Consider the following 26,660-nt stretch of genomic DNA (forward strand, 5'->3'; position numbering starts at 1 on the left):
CAAATAGCCTGGTTATCAGTGAGTCTGAGTAGAGTAATGAGAGATTACTAAATGTAAAATGTGTACAGGCCGTCAGCACTCTGAGCACAAAGAGACAGTTATGGAGCTTGTTGACTTGATTTGTATTTGGACTTTTGATTTGTTTCTATGAAACTTTGTGTCGGACTAATTTTCATATTCATTCTGGACTTCCTCTGTTTCTAGGCCGTGTTCTGTTCCTGGTATTAGGTGTTTGGGTTTATTTCTCTTTTGTTTCCACTTTGAGTTCATTATTTCCTGTTTTACTCTGAAAACTTTTTTCCTTGTGTGTCTGTTTTATTTTACTTCCTGGCTTTTGTCTGATTTGCTGCTCCTGTGATAGTCTGCAGCTGCTCTAATGTGACACAATCATCCTCAGTCACTCAGCCTCATTTTGTGAAAACAGTCTGTGTTCTCCCTTCTCTGCTTTCTAACTTCATCTCTTACTGTCCGGGGACCGGTGCTCAGGTGAGGACTAGATTTTCAGTTTGCTTTATTAAATTCTTGCTGTTTGTTCTGCCACAAACCCAAAGTGGGACTCAGACATTAGCTGTGATTTGCTAGAAGTTATCACCACATCATTAAAATGTACCAGAGTCTGGGGGATGTTGCTGTTAAGTTGTGTTTTGACCACTCACCAGGCCGCTCAATGGGAATCAGGTTGTGTCTGCATTAATCCACTGGGACACCGTTCCTTATTCCTGACCTGATCAACCTTTAGGCTGTTTTTAACTCTGACTCTCACCAAAGCAAAGAGCAGATACTCGTCAGCTTGACCAGGCCTCATATTTACCTGTTATCTGTTTAGGCTGCGGCAGCTTCAGGTGTTATCTCACCTATTTGACCCAGTGCACCTTTAAAGCCTTAAATCCTCACCTCAGCCAGACACTTGGCAGCTTGACCCAGGGAGCCAAATAAAGATGGACGACGAGTCTCTGCTTCCTCCCACTATTCAGAAATGAAGCCAAAATATACAGTCACATAGTCAGCTGTTTCAAGTCATCTCATTTTACCCTGTTTTTTATAGGTTAAGAAGGAACACCGGCGTCTCTGTGGACATAAAAAAGGTTCAACTCCTGGTAGTATTTAACAAAACATTGAATGCACATATGTTAAATATTCAGAACGATCACGTCAAATATATATTTTGTAATTGTGACCTTGTCCGCATACCTTACATACTTCTTTTCAAAGCAGCACTTTTCTTCATGTGGCAGCAAAACTATTTACAAACCAACACTGCAGGTTTTTAACTATCACATTTTTTCTTCCTTGCTGATTCTAAAGTGAATCATCACACACACACACACACACCCGCTCAGCCACATAATCCTGTTTTAATCACAAGATCTATTATGTGAACAAGAATTTTATAAGAATGCTGTCAACATTTAAAAGAATTTAAAGTGAAACACAATCTTTTGTATATGAGTATAATAATGAAACTGCTTTGGCAGTTATCATATTTTAAAAGTTGTTCTGTTCTTGTTTACAGCTAGGAATCAACAAATGAAGCATTTTATTAATGCACACGAGCACCGTCTCTGATTAATGATGACAAACAAAGGATTGTATTTTCCATTTCTGTAAATGCACAAGTCTGAGGATTACTGATGCCAGCCTCACTAATGATGGATGGTAATCACACATCATATATCTGAAATTAATGAATGTAGAAGTAATTAAATGGAGTGGAGATCAGAGACAAATACACTTGCCAAGAGTTTGCAAATGGATTTTCACATTTGATTTAAATGCCAGGTTTTATTGTGACACTTTTAAAAGGTCAAAATGGAATCTCTCTATTTTTGCATCCATATCGAGTGTGTGCATAAATAAATATTAATATTGTGGATGTTGCATGGAAATACATGCAAATTTCAGAGCCTTCTTGTGATTACCATGTAACTTGTTTGTGCTTTTTACATTTATCAGCTCAAACTGTGCATAAAACATATTAAGACACACTCCACCAAATATTACTCACCCAATGCCTCTAATTTCCTCCATACCTGTGTGAGGTGCCAGACTAAAGAGGGGTTTGATTAACACTCATCCAGGAGTGAACATGTAATACAGCAGCCTCTCTCTCATATTACCGGTGATTGTGTGCATGATCAAAGTGCCCGTGGACGCAGCAGCTCGCAACACGCCTGCAACTTCATGCAATAAGCTACGTGCACTGAGAGACAGAGCTGCCTGCGTATGAGCCATATCCCTCTCGCCATTTCTGCTCTGGGTGCCACAAGAGCGTTTCATTACTTTTCGAAAACGCAGAAATCCAAAGTGTCACGCTCCCTCACGCTCGCAGGCACGAAGACACTGTGCAGCCAATGTTGCAGCGTGTCACCCATCTACCATTCACTTTGCTGTTGTTAGGGACAACAGGCCCAGTCTCAGCACTTATCTGTGATCATCAGTTTGTATTAAAATGCATCTGACCCAAAAGAGAACACCCCCCCCCCCGCTCCCTCCCCATGTTCCCACTCAACATGAAATGAGAACATTGGAGATAATTAGGTCAGACGTCATCTATAGATCCAAAACAGAACCTGAGGCAGGGGAAGGAGTTTGGACGTCTTTAGAGTCTCTGCGTCCGCCTGCTGGTTTTCTGTGCGTGGTCCAAGAAACATCGTGAGGCAAAGGAGAGTGCTTCATATGTGCCAACAATACAGCTCCCAGCAAGGGCGTGATGAACTTGTTTGGTAATCAGGCTGCACAACAACCTCTCAACATGACAGAGCCATGGACAGGGATGTTTTATTTCTATCATATATTATTCTAGAAGGTGTTTACCCGGCTCAGATGTGCTCCCTCCATCTGCGTCTCTGAATCTGGGCTGGGGACACGTTTTTTTATTCCCTGGCCTTTTTTGACTCACTAATCTTTCAATCTGTTGTCACACAACTCTGTGTTTGTCTCTTGTTTTTGTTATACGTCTCTTTACTCTGTATTCTAATGTCCTTTTTTACAGCACTCTGTGCAGCTTAAAATGCTTTAGAATTAAACTTTACTCACTTTTCTATGGGAGGATGTTCTCTCTATATAAAACTAATAACGTGTAAACTGTGTAATCTTTCGCCATCTATAAAAAACATTGCAGCCCAGTGAAAAGCACCAATGGCTTTTTTGGCTCTTTGCTCAATTGAATGACCTTGTCCCTCAAAATCCACAGGCTATGCAATGCAAAAAAAGAAACAACAAATACACACACACACACACACACGCACGCACGCACACACACACACACAGACAGACTGAATAGGAATCCATTTTTGTGCTGTGGCAGATGTGGCCATTGGCTGTATTGGTTAATCCAGAACGCTGGGCTTGCTACAAGCAGGATTTAGCCATAACCATGATACTAACATCTGTCAGGATCCCGTCCTGAGCTCCCAAACCCACACGGAAACAAAAGCGGAATGTTTTTGTCTCACCAGGGAAAGGCAGTAAATATATTCAGAACCTGAGGTAAGTGTACCAGGAATTAATCAACGAAGAACGTTTCCCGGACGAGAAAAGAGGTGTTTGATTCATTACAACTTATGTAACATGTTTTTTTCCACAGTCTGGTTCTTGATGCTTTGTGCATGTGACGCATCGTTTTATTTACAACTGCTCTGAATTTTCAAAAGTTGAATCCATAGGAAAAGCTTCAGTTACTATGACAGCAGTTTAGTGTTCATGCTTATTGTCATGAATACAACAAATATATTGTAAATAAGATAAGAAATTAGAGTTAAATTGATCCGGCAGCTACAATTACGCAGAATTTAGAATATATACTTATCACTGGATTGTTTATATCGATGGGAGAATCACTTTACGACCAAGTTACTTTGTATTTAGTATTGATAGGAGGTTATTTGAGGTGATGAACTAATCAGGGGATTTGTTTTAAGCTCATATTCTCAGTTGCCGTTAGTTTTACTGTGAGTGTATTTTAAGTCACTAACAAAGTATCTGCTTTAATGATCATCATATGAATCAGTTTCATCTAGAGAGTTTGAAGTGTGAATGTTTATCGTGATATAAATGATGCTGTGCACACTTCTATATAGCTTTTGAAAAACATCATGGGCCTATTGGTGTAATAATTATTTACCTGCTGATCTTCTTATTTTCATCTTCTCAGTTAGAATGTTTTCATGTGCACAAGCTAAAATAAGATTTTGAACACGATAAACATTATATGTATGTTCCCACTTTCATATTAGCATGTTTCTCCGGTGTTAACATTTAGCTTAAAGCCCAGCAGTGCATTAAAACAGCCTCACAGAGCTGCTAGATTCATTTAAAGCGTCATTTATTCTTGTGTAAAGCTGGATCTCTCTGCAGGCAGTGAATGAACATGATGTCAGACTTTCATATAAACATCTGAAAATAGAGCTGCATGACCATCACTTCCGTCAACGAGCTCATGGCATTGATGAAGAGATGCAGCTGAGTCAGCACACTGTGAATGTGCTCAGTAAGTGTATGAGCTGAAACGCCAGGTCAGGTTTGAGCCTGATGCTGAACATCTGATGGACTTTTAATTGGTTTGAAGACAAAGAAATGTAGGCCAGACTTGTTTTTACATTCCACCTCTTGTGTAAGGATTAAAGGTGAACATGCATAATCCAGTTTGACGTCACATCGAAACATGTAAAATATAGTTTTTGTCTGAACACCAGAAACAAGAAACCAATCATCCAAGAGATGCATCCGTCTTTCTAATTGGCTCAATTATCAACTATTTTATTGTGCTTTGTGTTCCAGGTTTTATACACATTGTGTGACTTGAGGTTAGCCTGGGCGGCGGGATGTGCTCTCTGAATGCATTTGTTTAGTAATTTCATAAAATAGTAAATACAACACGAAGTGGTTGTACTGGAGTTAGCTGCTGGAGTAAATGCTTGTGTGAAAGTGTGATTTTGTTGCCATTAGCCTGAGCCACTCTTAATGCTAAGCTAACTCTCTCCTGGAAAGTTCAGCATGATAAGATCATCATAAGATTTTTAAGGCCTCTCCTGAGGGCGTTGTTTCCATGTTATCATTTTCATGCTTTGTTGAATGAAACTTAATAGAAACATATTTAGAGAGAATTCTCTGTGATTCAGGCTCAAGTCGGCTTTAAGTTTTGTCCCAGTAGAGACTAACCAGCTAATTTAACTAGCTTAAACCCCGTCTGACCCAGTTTGTGAAACTCTGTACTTACCAGTCCATGAGTTGGTCTAATTACATGAATTCCGTGCGAAGAGGAAAGCTGGTGCACTCTGTGGAGACTTTACATTCCAACATTGGTTCTGCTGCTGGCAAACATCACATTTTTCAAGCAGACAGTTGAAATCTGTGGAACAATAAAACAGCGTAAGATGTTAAAAGTCTTGCTTTTCACATGATAGCATGCTAACATGCTAACATTTCTGGGTGACTGACCGGATCACAGGTAGAGTAAAGGTGCTGCTGAGTCTTGGCTCCTGATGTGCAAACTTTTATATTTAAGTGTTATTTTAGTGACTTTTCAGTTGCAGGCGGCTGCTTATTCTGAAATTGACCATCCGTAAAGCATGCCTCACTTAACCCAGCGAAAAGCCGTCAAGATAGAACGTAAACAGGGTTTGAACTTCTTTTAAAACTCTTCAGAGTGTCGGACAGTTTGCATTGTCGCCCCAATTTGAATGATTCGTCACGTCTCACCCCTTTGTGACAGAGAGCCAGGCGGCCCGGCCTCGACTCTGAAGTGGTCAGACAACAACAGGCTGCTCACACTGCTTCATTTCAAGCATAAACCCGACCTCAGAGCAAAGTGTGGGGGGGGGGGGGGTGACTCTGTTGGCCTTTCCCTGAGAGTCCACTGTGCAGATGTGTTGCAGAATTGAGTTAGTCTGTGTGATCTCTTGAGCAAACTGGGTCTTGTTTAGAGAGAAAATGAAAAAGGGTGAGCAGGAGATCAGCGGTCGCATCGTGTCTTTCCCGTTTCTCCATCTGGTTGTCTCACTGCAGGTCTCTGTCTCTTGTTGCACCGCTCCTCCTGCCCCACACTGAACCACACCGGGTGGATGTTTTGCTCCTGCTGCTGCAGTTGTGGATGGTCAAGCAGGGAGCAGCTCTCCATCAGGCCTCCTCAGTTTTACTTTACTGAGAGAGGGAGAGCGAGCACATTCTTCTTTGCGCTCGTTATGAGTCACTCGGTGATTGGTGGTCTATTATGTCGCCTTGTTATTTGTGAAAGTGATAAGAAAATGTGCGGCAGAAATGTTCTTACCTGCTCTCGCCTTCTTTTTACTCTGATTCATTGTTTGTGGATGTTGTGTGCACAGGGAATGCATTGTGGCCTCCATTCTATTATAATTATTTCTAAAAACATTTCATTATACGGTGACAAAAAGAAAAGTTAGGACAACTGCTATTCTGCGGAAGCCCCGTCTGACTTGTTGTTTTTCTGTGTAACAGCTGGTGAAGTGGAGCCATGGGCAAGGCGGGGAGTAAAGTCCTGAGAGAGACGTCGGTGGACGGGGTGCAAGCACCGGTAAATGCAGCTCTCTCACACATATACACACACACACACAAGCTGTACAAACTCCTTCCTGCACAAGTACAAACTCAACACATGCAGGAGTTGTGCCGGTATATATAGAAAAAAAGGTGTATTATAATAAAAAAACGTGTGTGTGCGTCCTGGCCAGCTGCTGTGCTCTGCAGCAGCCACAGGTTACGTAACCAGGATCAGAAGCAGCTTGCTTTCACACTTAATTTTCCCACATTGCATCATCCTCGTATCTATAATCATGCAAACACATCAGTGAGCTTTGGACAAACCATTAATATCTGATTAGGCTGAGGGAAGACGGTCACTGGATGTTCTCGGGGTAGAAATTATATTTAGAGTGTATTTTTATTCATATAAGCCACCCGCCAGAAGTAGATTCATCAAAATGTCTTTCTTTCATGGCCGCAAAGACTGAAACAAGACGGTCTGGTCTGCGGAGGATATCCGTGGTTTGTGTCCCCAGCTCTTTCTGTCCCTCTCTCACTTAGCAACAGAGCTACAGTTGGACGCTATGAGTTTTTCAGGCCCGTGGGTATTTTTAAACATGTGTATCATTCGCTGTTTGGTGAATTGAAGCATGATACTGTGTCCGGACTCACAGCCGCAATTGTCTCTTTGAAAAACATTTGGTCGTGCAGAAGATCATCTTCAGCACCTCCGGGTTTTGGGTTTTCTTCTGGCAATTAAATACCTACGTACTAAGTACTTCATCAGATTGACGCAGAACTTTGTAAATCCAGTTATGCTATAAAGATTTCCCACCTGTAGATTTCTAGCATCCTTTTCACTCAAAATAGCATTTTCACTTTCCCTCTCCAGTTTCTTTGTGCTCATCTTGTATCTGCGTTTAACAAGTTGAGTCCAATATGCAACAAAAGCTGCTTCCTCCAACTGTCCCAGTGAGAGCGTGATTATCTGCTGCCTTTCTCCATCTGGCCCCCAGCGTTAAGTCTGATGTGAGAACATAGCAGTGGATCCCCTGCTGGATTCACAGCGAGTGAGTCAGGGGGTTGATGACACTTCTAACATGCGACAGATACAAAAATGAAAAAACAACAAATATCTCTGCGTGTAAAAGCGATGACACACACGTGTAGAAGACACCGGCTAAGATGTCAGGAGAGTTTGTGGTGATTTGAGCTGGTGCCGGTGTGGATGTGCTGTAAAGAAAGTCACGTGACCCCTGCAGCAGAATGATTACGTTACTTCCTGTCCGTGTCTGCTGCACCCGGCTGCTCCTCCTCTCGCCTCAATAAAACAGAGGATTTGTCGCTGTTGTGAAGCTCCTGCTGCGTAGTAGGCCCGGTCCGATCATTCCATTCTGCTATTAATGACTGGGTTACAATGTACTGTTCAAATACAGCACAACAGCACTGTGATACTACATGGTACAAGTACTGCTCTACCAGATGAAAACCAGGGACTTGAAGTTTTTCCTGGAATGACCGGTGCTGAAGGATAAACACTTTGGTATAAACCGTAAATCTCATCATCTCATGGTATCATCATCATATCATCCCAACGTATCGTCCACTTCTGGTTAAGAAGATAAGATGAGCAGGCTTAGCAACCGCACACATCTTTATTTAACACAAAATTCTGAAGAGATTATTATTTATTTAACGAGTAAATTTCACTGGTTTATGGATCTCTGGACTCTAAAGGCTCATAACTATTCTCATCAAAAGAATTTCCTCCACCAAGCAGGTTACGTTTTCTCTGTTTATTTGTTACCAGGATTAAACAAAAAACTACTGAACCAATTTCCTTGAAATTGTGTGGAGTGCTGCGGTACGACCCCAAGAATCCAGGAAATTGATTTTAACTTCTTGAACATTGTGAGATTTTTTCAAAATGTTCCTTGGTTTCTCAAAGAATAATTCATGGATCTTGATTTTTAGGGGACTGATATTTATGAGTGTTTGTAATTTGGTGGAGATTCAAATAAAAATCTGAATCTATATTGTGAATTTAAATGTGGTTGCATTAGGAGGCTGTTGGGTCTTTTTGGAGTTAATCTTATATGTTCATATTTTATAAAACATTGATTGATGGATGTTTTATTAAATGATACTTGTTAGATATTAGTTCTGTCCAGAAGAACCCAGTGTGATTGAGGCTGTGTGTGTATGTCGGCTCACAGTAGTCGGAGTGAAAAGGTTTGCTCCACATCTAAACCCTGCTCATCATCTAAACTCCCCTCGACGCCCCAAATAGTCTCATTCCCTCACGGAGTTGATCCACATTCAATGCACATCTTCGTACTTTGCAGATCATGCTCTGCTCTCAAAAAGGCCCACCCTATCACCCCCATCTCAATTTGTTTTGGCTGAGTGGGTGCCATCTTTGTCGACTCGTGCCGCTCAGCGGTGGGCTCCACAAGGCGAGGCTGGACTGAAGTGAATTGATTCACTGGGATTAAGGATTAAGATTTCCCTTGGCCGCTCTGGTGGAGTAAATCTGTGGGATTATGATGTCAACAGCCTGTGGCTGCTGGAGAGGAAATTGAATTGTGAGGGACGGCAGCGCCGATGGCCCAGAATTACAACGGAGTCAGTGGGAAATTGAAGCTGGGAGTCCATGTCTGTGCCTTTCTCCTGCTCAGGGGAACCTCCCTGGGACACCACACACAGCCTTCACTTACACAGCACAACTAACTCTGAGTAAATATCTGGGATGTTGATTGAGTGATAAGAGGATTTCTGTGTCTCTGGTAATCCGTCCTGCTCGGGCCTGTGAAGCATCAAGTGGTGAGTACGACTAAGTGCAGCAGAGATCACTTGTATAGGGAACAAGGTGACAGGGATTTCTTCTCTGGCAGCTGAAGTCAACAGATAACGTGTAGGAGGCCATGGAGAGGAAAAGTTTCTACACATTCAGAGCTAACCCAGCGTGTGCTGCGTGTCTGTGTGTTATTTAAGGCGTCTCCTGCTGCGGCTGCTCCTGCTGCCACCGTCAAGTTTGAGGGACTCACAAAAAGCAGCAGGATGAAGGTGAAGTGGACTCAGCTGGGGTTGGTCTTCTTCCTCGTTCTGTCCTTGGTGATGACCGGATGCTTCTTCTGGCAGTATCAGCTGCCCAAGGTCCTGCAGGGTGAGTACCAACACACTTCATCACAACAGGTGATGCATCACGTTGCATGAGATGAGCTCAGGCCACATTATCCACTGAAAAAAACCCAGCTTCTGACTTGACTCAAAATTATACAGGGTGTCAAAATGTTTTAACTTTGACTTGAAACTGGATTGTAATCTTTGCTTCATTTAAGATATTGTCACTGTCAGCTGAGTAATGTCATGAAGTGTAACAAACTGGTAAAATATGAAAATAAACTAAAATAAATATATTTCTTTACATAAAATATAAATAAGTAATTCATTATAAAAATCTAAGTCATGTAACAACACTTTTTTTTTTTAATTTGACTTTTAAAAAAACAACACTGATTTATTTGCCGTATTTAAGATTTGACTGCCTTAATATTTCACCTTTCTTGAGACTTGAAAGACCAAAAGTGTTTTTTAAATGATCTTTCCATGATGCCTGTTGCAGGTTCATCTATATCTATTACATTTGACATACTGAGACATAGCTTGAAGCTAAAACTCTGGATGATCCTTATCTCTCTGCAACAACAACAACACAACCTCAGTCTCTGCTGATAATCACTACATGACTTTTTCCCCATTAAAAGATACAGATCTTAATGGTGCAGCTTTTATCCTGTGATAATAAGATGAAGTCATAATTTGATAATGTATTAGCTGGCAGGTGTTGAGCTGGCTGAGAGCGAGTGTTTAATTTCAAGATCTCATTAAGGCAGCGTTGAACTGAGTTAACAATTAGAACACAACAATAGGTTGATCATTTTAATTTACTAAACATTTGGATTTTAAAATCTGATTATTAAATGATTCATAATAGAATTGTGAAGAAAGCGAGTGTGTGTAGTTGTGCGTCATCCCTCCATCTGTGCAAATGATGCTTTCTGCCCTTGACATCTGATATTTCTTCCAAACAGAGCACACAAACAGCTTCATGTCCAGGTTTCTACTCTGTGTGAGTGTCCTATAAAGGGACACCAGGTGATATCATTACTGGGGAGAGGCAGCAGCTCCCTGCAGGCTCTGATTCATATTTTCATATATGCACTAATGCAGCTGTTTATATTCCAGAAAAACTCATTTCTTTATGTATGACAGTCCTTTAGAATGGAAATGCAAATCGTGGCCTGAAGCTGCAATGACACACATTGTAATATCATCCACAGTGTGAACGGGCTGCGTCTCTTTTGATCAGCGGCTTGTAAACAGTACGTCCCGTGAAATGGTCTTTGTATGATCAACAGGGTTCATCAGGAAGCAGGGAGAATTAATGAAGCCCCCAGCCAGCCAATTATATTAGACAACATTACTTTTGTCCCATTGAGACCTGTCCCCTCTTGTACTTCTTTTAATTTCCCCTCCTATTCTGTCTCTTTTCTCATTTTCTTTCCAGACGAGGGGATGGGTCGCAACGCCAAGGCAGAGATGATATGTCCTCGCTTCCCGGAGCCTCTTCCGCTGGAGCATCCCATCCCCAGTCTGAAAGAGGCCCTGGAAAAGGTGAGAGGAGTCGTCCCATCGAGCCGCTGATCTAAAACATGCTCTCTGCCAAGTGTGAGGAAATGTACAGGCTGTCCGTGCTGTAATCCTTCACACCTAATGCCGCTGCAGTTGACAGAAGGAGATTAAAAGATACATTGGATGAAAAAGTGTCTGAGGAAAGGGTTTGTGTTTAGCTGCTTTCAGACATGCACAGAACTCCAACATCCAGACATTCTCCGGAGGGGCTGTACGTGTGGACGCAAACGTCCGACTGAGAGTCTCCAGACTTTCTGAAGGGTTTCTCCAGCCAGTCCGCTAGTATGTCTACAGATTACCTAAAGGAGTCGATGTGAGAACACGGCAAGAGATCCTCCACAGGTTTCTCCACGAGCGAGTGGGCGTGCTCATGATGTTTCTAACATGCATATGTTATGAACATGCTATCGGGAGCTTTTGGTGACAATGGTCGACTCCGGTGATGATGTGCTGTCAAAAAAACGGAATCAGCAGCAGAATGAATACGTTACTTTTGCACCACGCCTCACCTGTGCCGCTGTCAATGCATCTGAGTGAAGAATCTCCTGCTGTGTTGTTCATGTGTGAAAGTCCAGAGAAAGTCCAGACTCAGTTCTCCTCATCTTCTGGAGTTCATGTCTAAAAGTTTTTTTTCTGTGCACTGGGAGCAGCAGTGGTCCCACATGGTCAATGACATTTAGGAAAAAAAAAAAAAAAGATGAATATTAACAGAGAAATTTCATTAATTCGATCCAGATTAATTTGAGTTTGCTTGCACAGAGAGAACCTTTCATCTGGGCAGTGACCAAACACCAAGGTGATAATGAAAATCAAATATATGAATTGTTTGATGTTCACTGAAGTGAAAAGGTTTGTGAGCAACTTGAAAACATATTAAATCAGAGAGCGATGTTGCTTTACCTGCAGAGATTGCAACAAAAGGCGCCAGTTCCTTCCAATTAAAACAGACTGTTCGCATTAAATTAATATCTTTGGGAGAGAGAGACTTCAAAGTATATGTCTCTGGGTTTTCATGCTGCAGTTATTAAGTCAAATTAAAAACAATGAAAAGAATATTCTGAAGGTTTTTTTCATGTGTTTTGCTCATTTTAATAAATCAAGGAATGTTTCTGTAAAGTTCAACAGTGTAGTTACGTGGGTAAAAATCCCATTCATTTCCCATATACAGATTTTAAAGCCATAATATTTATACCATCTGACATAACGATATATGCTCCTCATGTCAGTATGAAGTCCATAACTATCGACTGCGTTATAATGAAAATGTGTTTTATCCACGATGCCGTTACCATGGAAATGTTTACCACAGTCGCAATAATCATGTTGACTACCATCGGATGGTTCAGTGTCACGTTCTCGTAACACCTTGATTTCCTTGTCAAACATACTTCAATATGATTCTCATGCACTGATGCATTTACATTAGCAAAATATTCTAAGAATCTCATAAGAAATTATTCACAATAATAATTCAGCTCAAATATACTTTTGTAACCACTTTTAGTGGCTCCAAAACCCAGCAGCCTGTTAGCTTAGCTTTAAGACTGGTATAGGGAAACGAGGCATTTCACTGTAAACTCCTCACTTCCTGCTCCGTCTCTTTTCAGGTGGACGTTTTGCTTCGGCAGAGCATCAACCCCATCAGCCTTCCCGCTATGTCGGCCATTGTGATTTTAAACGACACTGTTTTATGGACCGGCAACTTCGGAAAGAGGAACAGCAGCGACCCTCTCTCAGGTTCCCCCAATGAGTACACCATCTACAGGTGAGCGCTGGAATAGAGCCCACATCGCAAAACATCACGAACCTCATTGACTAAAGAGGACCGCTAGACTCTTATCAAACTAAAAACTTTTACTAAACCTGCAGAGGTACCAGATGTAACCCTAGTGTCTTCAACACTAAGTAATGATAACCAATCAAAAACGTGATGTCGTCATTTTGGATTTTCTGTTTTATGTCCTATTTTTGTTCAGTGTTCATCCTCTCATTCTCTCTGATCAGTTTTTGCTCTGTTGATTTTATTGCAGCAATCAGCAACACAAAATTCATTGGTTGCTATGCTACAGAGAAAGTAATGTGTTTTGGTATGAGCATTTTTGTATCATTAAGATTCAGTCTAATGGGAACAAAGGTCTGCATATAAATAGAATGATGGTGCACATCTACCCAGTAACTCCTGACTTTATTGTGTGATTGATGCTGTGTGATGACAATGCTGTTGCTCATGAAACACAACAATAAAAAGGCAAAGGAACTGCTCCTTGTGTCTCTGCAGGGAAAAGCAAACTTACATAAAAACTGAAATTTGCAGTTAGTCATTTACGGCAGGGATATATAAGTACATAAATTGCTCTATGATAAAATCTCAGAAATAAGGGAAGAAAGTGGGCCCATGGCTGCTAAAGTAAAGATTTACAGTAATTGAAACAAAAATAATGATTTGATTTGAGGTTTCTGAGCGACCCAAGACTTGACGAAGCTTCTCCATAGCAACAGAAGACATTAGGCAGCCATGTTTATAGCCTGAGACGTAGCCTACAACTCAGTCTGTGTTGTTCATGTGTGAAATTGGTAGTTACATCAGTCATTTGTGAGCTGTCAGAAAAAAGTGTTATGAATCAGTTAAAAATCTGTATTCAAACATTTAAACAGTTTGTCTGACGAGAACACACACGTTAAGGTACCAACACACGATCGACAGTGAATAGCTCCAGTTACTCAGTTTATGGAATTCTTAAAATTATTCTCTGATATATTAGCAGCTGCTCAGTTGAATATTTATACTACATCTTACAATTTATTCACTGTAAGACGAGAAGAGTGTTTTGTCTTCCAATCGTCTCTGAGAAGTTTGTTTCTGATTGTTTGTGTCAGATTTTACAGCTGATATTAAATTTATATTTTCTTTTCTTAGATGGATTTGAGTGGTTTCAAATTGAATGGAATGATTGTTTTACTTTGCTTTATATGTAAAAACCATCTTTGTGATATCTACATGGCTTTAGCACTGCAGGTGTTTCCATATTGGACCAGTCTGTGTTTAGAAAGGCAGTATTCAACCTCCGAGACACAGACCATAGAGTAGGTTTTAACCATAGACTGTAAATAAAGATTGACATTGACATGACAGCACCACAGAAGTGAAGCCAAAGTGTCTTGATTGCCCCCTGGTGGCTGGCTGCAGTATCGGTCATAAAAGTCACCTCCTCATCAAAATACGTGTGAATGATTTTTTTCTCAAACATGGTTTCTCTCATTTTTATGATAAAATTGACTTTAAGCAGTTATTTGATGCTGTAAAAATCAGGTGAACATCGGTGTCATCTATCTTTATACACAGTCTATGCCTGATTTTAACTGCTGGTGTTTGTATGGATATGTAAATAAATTGGCACCAAACCACAAACTTCACAGATAAAGACAGTTGTGTCTCAAAAATAATACCCACGTCTCAGCGAGAAAAATATTTCTTGCCCTTGCTTGGTTTGGTTTAACCTGATTGCATCCTGATGCAGCAGATTGCTTGTTACACAGAACCATCTGTGAAGGCTTCTTTGGAAACCGTTGAAAAATCACGTTGAAAGTGTGAGTACATGGAAAAAACCGTTGGCAGGTGACCATCTGTTTGGCCTTTTTCATCACAGTTGTCAAAGGGAAAAGACTGAAAACACGTCATCAATCAAGAAAAACCTTCAGTGTTCTTTGTCCTTCTTCTCTCAGTGGCAGCATGTAGGTCATAAACCCTGACCCACTATTTATGCTTCCATTGACGTAACCATCACTGCCTTATCCCTCCATGTGTCCTTTACATTGGTGTGGTTGTTAAGCAATACATCCAGTAGAGGGCAGTACAGAGTTGAGTAATTGTGACATCAGCAGAGGTTGTGACAATGTGCCCCATAATGAAGAAACAAAAGAAACCACATTGAAAAGTCTTAAAGAAATTTCCTTGTTGAAATGTCTTCCTCATTTCCTATGGTCATCTCGCTTGAACAATCAGCTACACTGCCCCCAATGATTTCCAGTGGAACTGCACCATTTTGTCTTTATATGTAAACGAGTATGGACAGACTGTCTGTCTTTGTATCCGAATCTTACACTGAGCATAAAAGTGCTTTTAATGGGGAACTGAAACAAACAAGCAAATAAAGAAAAAGTCCAGGTTCAAATGTAAGAAGATGCATGAAAAAACACTGCGTCATTATGAACACACGTGCGCTCTTGAATGTGTTTTTTTTGTTGCTGTTGTTGTCAGATTAAAAAAACAATCCCATTGCTCTTTTATTTGTCTTCCAGAATTGCCAGCTTATCCAAAATCTTCCCGACGCTGATGTTGTACAAACTGTGGGAGGACGGGAAGATCGGCTCCCTAGATGACCCTCTGGAGAAGTACGTGGAGAACTTCACCATCAAGAACCCTCTGGGGAAGTCACGAGACTCGGAGCTGAAATATGTGACAGATGGTCTGATATTTCTGGACAGTGGGGAGGTTCAGATCCGCTCCTCCTCCGTCACCCTGCGCAGGATGGCCAGCCAGCTCTCAGGTACTGAGACACAATGGGTACACATTCATGGCAATTAAAGCTGATTCTGATTCTTTGAGGGGAAAAAACAAGAACACTTTAAACAAAATGTGTTGTAAGAACTTAAAATGACCATAATTGTTTCTCAAGAGGAAACATATATATAAAAATGTCACAAAAGACTGATAAGAACAAAATTGAAAAATGAATCTTCTAGTCTAGTTTGTATTCAGAGATTACAGACATACCTGCAGTAGAGACACTGGACACTTGAGATTCCTGCCGTCAAGTTTCTTTTTCAGCAGCTATACATCTATATAATCCACTGAGCAGAAGAGGTGGTAGTACTGCATAAACAAGCACCTGTTTAAATGTGTAATACTTGATTGTGTGTACTGAATTCAAACGCAAGATGAGAGAGAGTCCTGAGGCACGAAGAATCATAAATCTTTAAATGATCCTCCCTGTCTCAGGATATCTTTAGCATGGAGAATTCTGAATCATTCATGTACCAATGTATTTAAGTTAATAAAAACATTGAGACTGATCTAAAGAGGTGAAGAGGAAATTACTCTTTTGTTTGGGTTGTTTTAATTTATTATTCTTAGTTTTTATTTAATAATGTTTGACTGTTTTCTGTTTTGTCTTTTTTACCGCGGGCTGATCCAGGCTTGCCCAGGAGACTCCGGGCAACAAATCTGCTTTGGAAAGGAAAAACACAATCTGCAATCAATCTGCTGCAAGACGATGTCCTCGTCGCAGACCCAGGGACAAAGTAAGATTTGTTTCTCTGTGTCCATTCCATTTGGTCACTGAAAACTCAAACCACCACATTCGGAATCAGTTTCTTCCCCAAGTTCATTCGACCTCTTATCCAACACACAAAAAAACGGCACAACTCTTATGATTTGACTCTTTATACTTTTTAAGTTATTCTTTGAGACTATATCGTATCCTTTTGAAGACAAAAATCACCAAGCAAAGGCTTAAGACAAATTTTTAAAAATACAACAAAAAAAAAAGGCTTTATTTCAGAGTGGAGAAGAGGAGAAAGTTGTTTTCTTCAAAATGTGATGCGGTCAACATTTTTTCATGTTTTCTACCTGAGGCACCTTCTCCATTTTCATATCCTTCTTCCATCTAGATGTCACTACAGCAACCTCGCCTTCTCTCTGCTTGCTCATGTGATGGCCGAGCGGGTGGCCGGCGTTGACTACCAACGCTGGATCACAGACAACATCCTGGACCGGCTGGGAATGGAGGACACCGGCTTCGACATCACCCCTGGGCTGCAGACTCAAATGGCTGTAGGCGTGTACTCCAACGGGAAGCCAGCTCCGCTCTACGACCTGGGTTGGTACCGGCCTTCGGGTCAGATGTTCTCCACGGCGGCAGACTTGGCCAAACTTGCCATGATGCTGCTGGGTGCTTATCACCGCAAGCTGCTCGAGCCGGACTCTCTGAAGATCATGCTGATGCCACTCCTCAGGTGTGATAAGGACTACTTCGCCAACCGCACCGGGACTCCTTGGGAGGTGAATGAGCTGATGGGCTACGAGATGGTACGTAAAGATGGAGACCTGGACGGGTACTCTGCCACCTTTTCTCTGGTTCCCAGACTGAAGCTGGGTCTCGTCGTGCTCATGGCTGGCAGCAGGTCTCAGTCCCAGGATGTGGTCACCAAGGCCTACAGCCACATCATCCCGGCCATAGAAAAAGCCTTCAGGGAGGCAAGGAAGATCGTCTTTGCTCCGCCAAACCCAGACCCTTACATCGGCTTCTTCACCTACGGCAACATCACCTTCTACGAAATCAAAGTAGGGTCCGACGGAGTCCTCATCATGCAGCAGTTTGGGCCTCAGATTGAAGAGCTTATTCCAGAAAAGTTCAGGACAATAAAGCTCAACTACCTGGTGGACCGGGTCTTCAGAGTGGTGTTTGAGAAAGAGTATCCTTGTGTTTTGCAAGTCGGCTCAGCCTCCGTGTCCCTGGAAGCCCAGGATGGTCAATTATTTAACTTCTACACGTTTGACAAGCGTGGTCTATCCACTGGTTTTGATGCTCCGGGACTGAATACATATAATGTGGTCAGAATAGCCCGCAGGCCGTCTTTCTCAAGCTAAACTGCTGCAACGCTGTGGCCTAAAGACAAAGGGTATGACACTGTGTGGGGTTTGTGAACATTGAAAGACCAAATGAAAATGTTTGAGGTCAGAGAAAGGACTGAGCTCTTTATTTCCAGAGCGCACACAGGGAGAAAATGAATTCATTTTCCTTCTGAATGATATGTTATGTGACTGTTCTTTCTCCTTCATTGTCTCCTGATTGAGCATTCACTTTATGGTGATACAGTGCTTGTGCTTTTCCTGCCTTTGTTTCAACTGCTATTAGTCCTTGAGTTTTCATGAGTGAGAACAGAAGAACGGTCTCTCAATAATTGTGCTAATGTGCACATGTATATTTCTATAAACATTTCACTTTAAAATCTTGGGGCCATAATTGCAGCTCGACAAATATCATTGTCGCATACATATTTATCTATGGTGAGAAACCACCCAATTACATTTCTCTGTGGTGCTGTTTTTGTGGCAGGTAAAATTGGAACACTTTCACGGCAAATGTGTTATAGCTAAATAGAGAGCTGCTGATTTAATGCAGACAATCACGCACTTAGATGCGATTGAATGCAACATATTTTGGCTCCCGTAAAGCAGTGATTAAGGATACAGAGGCTTTTGGTTGCCAGTGTGATACTGTTTAATCCCTGAAAATGGACTCCTGATTCATCCTGACCTCTCACACCAATATGAATAATACACTGCCCTGGCTGCTGCTGGATGACAGATTCAAGTGGACAAAGAAAATGCTGTGCACAAGGCAGACACTTATCTTCTATGATAGATTGACTGTCTGGGGATGTGATGGAAACAAAGAAACTGTTGCTTAGTGCTAAAGCATCAGGTGCAACAAGTGCAATCGAGGGAATGTGAATGTCTGAAAATTTTTTAAAAATAAATGTACTGTGTCCACTGATCAGACCACGAGTGAAATACTGAGGTTGAGCTGTACAATCCAACATTTTCACAGCCTGCAGAATAAGGCCTCTGATTAATCGTGGGAAGGGAAATAATCACTTGAATTCAACAAAAATGCAGAGATGAAACCCTGCACTGACGGAACATCATCGAAAACAGGCATTAACAGAGGTAAAAGGAAAAACAAAGCCATGTGCGGATAGCTTAGACATTTATTGTGAAGCTTTTCTTATCAGGCACTGCACAAAAGCCATAATCACTTTTCATTTTTGCAATCACAGTGAACAAGAGCTTACCAGTCAATCAAATCATGTACATGAGGGCAGGCCATTCACCAAGAGACAAAAACAGAGTAGAAGCTCACGTTAAAGCATCACATTCATTTGTTTTGTTTTTTTTAAACAAAGAATGATTTGACCTGTTTTCGCTGCCCAGCAACACAACATCAATGTTCCACAAAGACAAGATGTTTCAAGTACAACATCATTATTCAGGTCAGATATCACAGAACCACTTCCCCACTGGGTCCATCCTATAAGGCAAACAGCAGTTATGGTATTGGACAGGTGGAATGTGCAGGCACTGTTGAACAAGATCATCCGTCGTCATTTCGGGCGTTCGCTGTGCGATTGTGCCCGAATTTGTTGGTGAATCCGTTTAGCGTAGGACAGATTTTCAGCTTTGTTGTGCGTTGTTTGTCGTGCAGCGTACAGGGGGAGTAGTGCGAGTTTAACAAAGGAACCAATCCAAAGTCTACGTATAAGCTTTGCAATAAAACTCAGTAAGACTAAAGGAATAATTTTGTAAAATTCTAATTATTTATTTTTTGCAAGAAGAGATAAGTGTGAGTGTAAATATTAAAACTGTGCAACAAACATTAATAGTTTAAAACTGAAGTGGGGGCATGGTCCTTGGAGGACAGCAGGGGTACTGAGTGGGCTGCAGCACCCCCTGCTGACAAGGAGTGTAACTGCAAAGGTTTAATTTATTTTATTTTCTAGAGTAATATTTCCAAAGTAGCATGCCAGCCTTGTTTTTCTAACATTTGATTTCATTTTTTGAACGTCTAGTGTATTTTCTGTGTTTCATATTTCAACTTTCTCTCAGGAAGGACCCCCCCCAACTTTGACTGACCTCCAGCATCCCTGAGTGACGGCTTGGTGGTGCAGGGGTTAGCACTGTTAGCACAAGTGGGTTTCGAACTTGATGGTGGACCATGGCCCCATGTTCTCCCTGTGTCTGCGTGGGTTCCCCTTGGCTATTGCAGCTTCCCCCCACAGTCCAGAGACATGCAGATAAGGCTGACTGGAGACTCTAAAATGTCCTTAGGTGAGAATGTGAATGATTGTTTGTTATAAATTGGCCCTGTGATACTGTGACGACTTGACCAGGGTGAACAACATACATCACGTTTGATTCATCAGACATTAATGTTTATACATTGACCACAACAAAAACAAACATTGTTCATTGCATGTTGCACATTATTGAAGATTTAAATTGGTTTGGTTCTTTTTTGTTAGGAACATTTTGCAACCTTTTTATTTTTCTTCAAGTTAAAAATGTCACAGTTAACATTTCCAACAGTAACAGACATGTGGGAAGTCCCTGTGAAGAGATTCTTCCTGTATCTTTGACAGGGTTTCCATATTGGGAGATAAAAAATATCTCTGTATTACATATAAATTATAAAAGCCCCTGGATTAGTTCCAGTGAAAATCAATGAGAAAAAGATGATTATTAGCCAGTGAGCCTTTGCAACATCCGAGCAATTAGCATCAAAAACAGGTTGCATTTATGTATAATTAGGTCAATGCATGATAGTGTACATTCATACCTGTAGAAACATTAAGTTGCAGTTTTAAGAGTGTTTTGCTGGATTGTTTCTGAGCCTAGTAAATCTGCAACTCAGCATTTTGAGTTTTTTACAAACTGAATCAATTAAATATCCAATAACATATTAATTAGTGAACGTTTCGATGTTTCAACAGAGCCAGGCAACTTCCTGTCTTTATGCATCTCTCTGCTCAACCAAGCTGAAGGTTCTAGCTTCAAACTAATTAGCTCATCGAAACCAAACAAGCTAACTGGACAAAATGTCAAACTCCTTTTTTAAAGGGGATCAGTTGCTTGTTAGTTTATTCAAATCAAATCTCAGTTAGAACACAGAGGTCTGGTAGGTCATCTCTTTAGATGCACACGTAAGGATGGCAGTGTCCATGCTCAGCGTCATGTTGGGTGACAGCAGGGGGATAAAAGTATTTGAGTCCTTACCCTTCGCCTGAGCCCTGGAGCTTGAGACGGAGGGACCCAGGAGGATTTTGGGAAAGGGTGGCGAGTCTCTGACAGAGCTGTTGTCCTCAGTCTGGGAGCACACGAGTTCTCGGAAACTCTCCCTGAAGCGGGTCGAGAGCAGGCTGTAGATGATGGGATTGACCGCGGAGCTGAGGTAGAACAGGACACCTGACAGGATGTGAACGTACTGATAAATATTGTGCATCAAGTCGGTCCACTGGCTAATGGAACTCCACAGGAGCCGCTCAATGTGAAAGGGCGCCCAGCAGACTCCGAACACAGCCACCACAATCGCTAGAGGATCAGGACAGAGAGAAAACAGGCTGTTACAGGTTCATGCATTTTCTTTCTTACTGCTATTTTTTAATGTTATTTATTATTCCAATGTACTTTTGATGACATTTTTCCTATAATCAAATGGGAGGATACATGACAATCTAGGGATTTGAAGCTCAGAGCAGTTTCTTCTAAGTTTCTTCTTATGTATTCATTTTAAAAGCTGTACTTCTTGTATATCAGGTTAAGTTTATTGAATATATCATACAGTTAAAGATTAAATCAGTAGTTACCAATCTTTTTGGAGATTTTGCCAAAAAACGTCTAGGTTTAATAATAATCTCTTGGAGGCTGAAAAAGGTCAATTTATTCAGTAATTTATATTGTCAGCTGGGAGCCAATCCCAGCTGACATTGGGCGAACACATCTAACATTTAAAGACAAACAACCATTCACACCTACGGGCAATTTAGAATCTCTAATCAACCTAACCTTGGACTGTGGGAGGAAGCCAGAGTGCTCAAAGAAAACCAACGCAGACAAAGTGCAAACTTCACAAATGGAAGCCTCATCTGAAGTCTTCTCCCCCACACAATTAACCTTCTCAAACCCAACGTGTCACATTTGACTACTTAATTGGGAACCACTAAAATTAACTTTATATAAGTGTTTTTAGAGTAATTTAAAAAAGAGAATAGAAATCCAATGTGTCATTATCCTCTTACATAGCCAATGTTGCATTTGACTCCAACAAGTGACAGAGCATGCAGATTTAAAAGATAAAAACTGAACACAGAGTCATGCAGGTCTAAAATGTATATTTGAACATCTGATCAACAAATGCAACAAGAAGAACTCCTGGACTTTCATTCATCAAAAATGGCACCACATCAATTAAAAATGTCTCTGTGTCTGCTGGTAACATAAGCTGCTCATGCACTGAGCTCCAGAGACCTTCAGACATTCTCAGGAGGGGCAGCGCTTGCTGCAGACTTCACCAGATGAAAAAGTGATACCATTCACGTAGAAGACACTGACAAAGATGTTAGGAGAGCGTTTTTGGGGGATTTGAGCAAACGCCCATGTCGATGCACTATTTAAAAAAAAACATGAGATCTCCACAGTGGAATTAATACGTCACATCTTGCCTCTGCCTCCAGCGAATCTGCGTTGTTCAGGTGTGAAAGGCAACCTCCAGAGAAAGTGATTGTGAGGACATTCTCCGGAGTTCATGTCTAAAAACGTACGTATAGTCACCAAATCAACTTAAGAGGTTATAAAAGTGACCAACAGTCAATGAATGAAGGTATTTCTCTTTAGAATAACATTATATTATAGATATTGTACAATAGTTGAAACGTCAATACCTCAAAATTGAGTTTCTGCAGGATCCCCATCATCAGAATCTAATCATATTTTTCAAATTCTTTATTCTCCTCATGTGTGTTTTTATTTTTCTCAACAGAAAGCTTAACACTTCAAACTATTGAGAAGAGCAGAGAGAGGAGGAGGATGGAGGACTTGATCGCTCTAACCTTGGAAGATTACATTGTTTTCATGTTGGATTCAGAAAATACCTTGTTAAGAAAACTTGGCCTTTAAAGACGGATCCAACAAGAATTTAATTTCAGCCATTTGTTCCTTGTAGTGTTACCAGACATCAGATGTGAAAAAGTGGAGGCTTTACACTGTGTGTTTGATGAACTGTTGAGTTTAACAACTATACTAACACTGTACATTAAATCCCATCAAGCTCCAGAGCTCAGAGGATGTGATATGAAGGTAGAGGCCCCTTCAGAATACAAATCATCGTTACAGAAAATCCTCTGTCTTTACACACTCTGTGTTTGCCTCAGCTCTTGGCTTGGGAACATGTCTTGGCATTGACAACACAGATTAAAGGGGGATCTGCTCTCGAATCGTAGCTTGTCATGTCACCTGTCATGTTTCCTGCAGAAGGAGGGTAAAGACAAACTCACAGAGCATCTTGATGACTTGTCTCCTGCGGCCGCTCTCCGCGCTGATCTTCTTCCGAGTGTTGCTGCTGCAGTTCTTTCCCAGGTTGCCGCAGGGCTGCCGCGACTCTCTGCCCAGATGAAGACCCATCACTAGGTACAAGATGCTGATCACCATCATGGGCACGAAATAGAAGCACACGGTGGTGATCTGCATGACCATGTTGTAGATCCAGAGGGGCTTCAGCACGGTGCATATGGCCGACTCCTCCATTCTCTCCGGCAGGTAGAAGATGCCGTGTAGTGAGGTGTTGGGGATGGCGCAGATCATCGACACGACCCACACGACGGTGATGACCTGCCTGGCGTGCTGATTCGTTGATAGGTATCGAGTTTTCAGGGGATGCACCACGGCGATGTACCTCTCCACGCTCAAAGCCGTCACATTGAGAACCGAGGCGAAGCAGACCGTCTCGAACAGAAAGGTCTTGAAGTAGCAGCCTCCCTCGCCAAAGGGGAACGGGTAGTTCTGCCACAGGTCGTAAATCTCCAGGGGCATCCCGAACAGCAGCACCAGGAGGTCCGACATGGCCAGGCTCACCAGGTACAGGTTCGTGGGGTTACGCATCTTCTTGTGCTTCGCTATCACCACACACGTGAGCAGATTTCCAGACAGGCCCGTGAGGAAGATGAGGAGATAAACGCTGGTCACCTGGAGAAAGAAGGGCGATCGTTTTGGACCCAGGATTTCCAGGAGGTTGACGTCGTTGAACTGGTTGTTGGTGTAGTTCCCAGTTCCATTTAGTGCCATGCTGGTGTTGAGGAAGGTTTTGGAAACGTTTGAAGCGGAACCCTGCAGAGAGAGCTCCATTTCAGAGAGGAGAGCTGGAGAAACAACGGGAGACGTCAGCACATCCTGTGCAGATATGAGGGTTCGTTCAACACCAGGGACCTGTGAGAAACAAAATACTTTCTGTAGAGGATGTATGTATTTCACCTCCTTCTAGGGTTCAAACTTCAGTTCAACATTGATTTGTTTTATAAAAATCAAACTCCAAGGGAATTGCATAATCCCAGGATAACCTTAACAAACATTATTTTCAGTTGTGATTTTTGAACTAACAGATTAGTTGTTGGGCAGCGCAGTGGTAAGGGCAGCAAGAAGGTTCTTGGTACTAATCTAAGACCTTCTGACAATAGCCAGGAGTTATGAGTCAGAAGCGAGTCACAGATAAGTCCACTGCTAGCAGTTTTAAGTCAGTGCACGTTCATGTGTTTTGGTGGTGTAGCAGGATAACCAACCTTAATTGTTCAGGAAAAATGTGACATCTTCAAATTATTTGTTTTAACTGAAACAAACAGAAACAAACCCTGACTGTATTCAGTCTAAAATCACATATGACTCATAAAAATAGCAAATCCTCATGATTGAGAAGATGCAAAAAGGGAAAAGTTTTAAAATCAAATGATTATCGGAACACTTGCCTCATGAGCTGATTGCTTACCAATCCATGAATCTACTTTGTGGAGAATCATTTCAAACAACAACCCAAGAATATTCACCTGCAGGCAGAACATGAAGCCAAACGTTTTTCACAGCAAAATCATATTATCCAGATAAGATCAGGACCACCTGGTGCAGAATGCATCAATCCAAAGTGTGTGTTTACCCTGCCTGCATTTATTCATCATATCTTTAGACAGGAGGAGATCAATTATTTTGATTTGATTTGAAAATGTAGCTATTGTTTGTGATTAAAATCTGCAGTTGCATTCTCATATATCAGCACATAAAAGAAAAACCTGCTGTTCGTATTATTATTACGTGTTTTTGCACCAGATCGATATTTTCGTGGCTGTTTAAGAAACAATTCCGTGGAACAAAAAACTCATTTGTCTCGCCCTGGAATGGTCAGATTGTGTCTGCGGGTTAAGGGACTGTTGCTTCCCCTGTCGCAATAAATGTGGTTCAGGTCATTCCCCACCAACACGCACACGGGGACCGGAGGATAATTGTCATTACGCGCACTGCACCGGTGGACGCTTGGCGACTTCCCCGAGAAGGTCAATTGTTTTGGCAAATCTCGTGCGTCACGCTGCACATCCAAGGTTATGCGCATAACACAAGTATGAGGTGTTCCACAGAGATGCTTCTCTGATGTGTGTGAGCTGCACGTTATCAAACAGATCTAATGATAGTTAACCTGGTGATTTAGCTCTTAGTTGATTTAGGTACTTTTCTCCTTTTTTTTTAAAGAAATGATGGCTCACAGTCAGTTTGGTCTAATTACACACTCAGGAAATAAAAACAAAACATTCCATCTTCATAAAACGTCCGCAGCCGATAACTTAAGACCTTAGAATCAAATTAAAATCCTCACCTTGATGCTGCAGCCGATTCCTAGCGCGCGCTCTGCGTGGCCACGATGGGAGGTGAGATGACGCGCAGCGCAAATAAGATCAATTAAAACATATAGATGTGTATTTGCTGTAGATTGTTGACGAGGGCAAAAGTTGAGGAACAAGAGGAGAGGAGACAGATGGAGGCGGAAAAGAGGAGGCACGTTACAGCCACGTCCAGTTCACACTGATACTTAAAGGGTGAGATGCAAAAGAGAGAGAGGGGGGGTGAGAGAGGGAGAGAGAGGCATGAGGGAGAGAGTTATAGAGAGGGAGGGGCTAATGAGACCACACATTTGCTTTCTTTATGTAGGACAGCGTGCAGCTTTCATTCACAGTATAAATATACATTAATCACGTTACACACACGAGAGGCTGCAGCTTATTGAACAGTTTTGGGTCAAACATCAGAACTTGACTGTGTGAAGATGATTCACTTCATTAATCTCACTTCATTAACGAGACAGACTCAATATCTAAGCTGGAAAGAGACCATTTGTCTGGAACTTCTATGATGTATTGGGTACCATGGTGCGGTGGCTATAGCACCAGTGCCTCATGGTAACAAGGTTCCCGGTTTGAATCCCAGTTTAGCTTCATGTGAGTTTAATACTTTGGCTTCCTCCCACAGTCCGAAGATATGTTTGGTTGATTAGAGATTCTTGACTGAGGGTGTGAATGGTGGTTTGTATGTGGTGATACACTGGTGTCCCCTGCCCTCGCCCAGTGTCTGCTGGGATTTACTCCAATTACTTATTTATGGGCAGTTGAAACATTATGGATTTGTTTTCCAGCTGGATTTAGCTTCATATTTCTGAGGTCTGGACCTCCCATGATTGCTGTAGAACATTTCATGACTCTGCCCCTGGAGCTTGTGTTTTGTTGTGGACTTTTTTGTGAATCTTGTGCTCGTATTTACTTCAGCCTTTGTATTTTGTATTTATTACTTCCTGTTTTATTTTGTACTTGTGCCCCCCCCCCCCCCCCCCCCCCCCCCC

At 41.6% G+C, this 26,660-nt stretch overlaps 2 protein-coding genes across 5 annotated transcripts; one reads left to right on the plus strand and one right to left on the minus strand.

Moving 5' to 3' along the window:
• The first annotated feature begins 348 nt into the window (after positions 1–348).
• On the plus strand, positions 349–18,734 carry lactbl1b (lactamase, beta-like 1b). 3 transcript variants are annotated; one of them, XM_020096936.2, is made up of 8 exons: positions 349–486; positions 6,457–6,532; positions 9,475–9,646; positions 11,051–11,157; positions 12,783–12,940; positions 15,475–15,722; positions 16,371–16,476; positions 16,846–18,734. In XM_020096936.2, exons 2-8 carry the CDS (start codon positions 6,473–6,475, stop codon positions 17,822–17,824), a joined length of 1,830 nt encoding a protein of 609 aa, XP_019952495.1. In that variant the 5' UTR covers positions 349–486; positions 6,457–6,472; the 3' UTR covers positions 17,825–18,734. The 3 variants fall into 3 exon arrangements, with proteins under 3 accessions (XP_019952495.1, XP_069388469.1, XP_069388484.1); XM_069532368.1 differs by lacking the exon at positions 349–486 and adding an exon at positions 3,333–3,489; XM_069532383.1 differs by lacking the exons at positions 349–486; positions 6,457–6,532 and adding an exon at positions 9,033–9,303.
• A 196-nt stretch (positions 18,735–18,930) lies between these two features.
• Positions 18,931–26,652, minus strand: nmur3 (neuromedin U receptor 3). Of its 2 annotated transcripts, none has more exons than XM_069532395.1 (4): positions 25,644–26,652; positions 23,287–24,147; positions 21,011–21,325; positions 18,931–20,060 (listed from the first exon to the last, which is right to left on the minus strand). In XM_069532395.1, exons 2-4 carry the CDS (start codon positions 24,131–24,133, stop codon positions 19,918–19,920), a joined length of 1,305 nt encoding a protein of 434 aa, XP_069388496.1. In that variant the 5' UTR covers positions 24,134–24,147; positions 25,644–26,652; the 3' UTR covers positions 18,931–19,917. The 2 variants fall into 2 exon arrangements, with proteins under 2 accessions (XP_069388496.1, XP_019952497.2); XM_020096938.2 differs by having other exon boundaries at positions 23,287–24,214.
• Between the last annotated feature and the right edge of the window lie 8 nt (positions 26,653–26,660).

Source organism: Paralichthys olivaceus, chromosome 2 (assembly GCF_024713975.1).
Source record: "Paralichthys olivaceus isolate ysfri-2021 chromosome 2, ASM2471397v2, whole genome shotgun sequence".
Taxonomy (NCBI): domain Eukaryota; kingdom Metazoa; phylum Chordata; class Actinopteri; order Pleuronectiformes; family Paralichthyidae; genus Paralichthys; species Paralichthys olivaceus.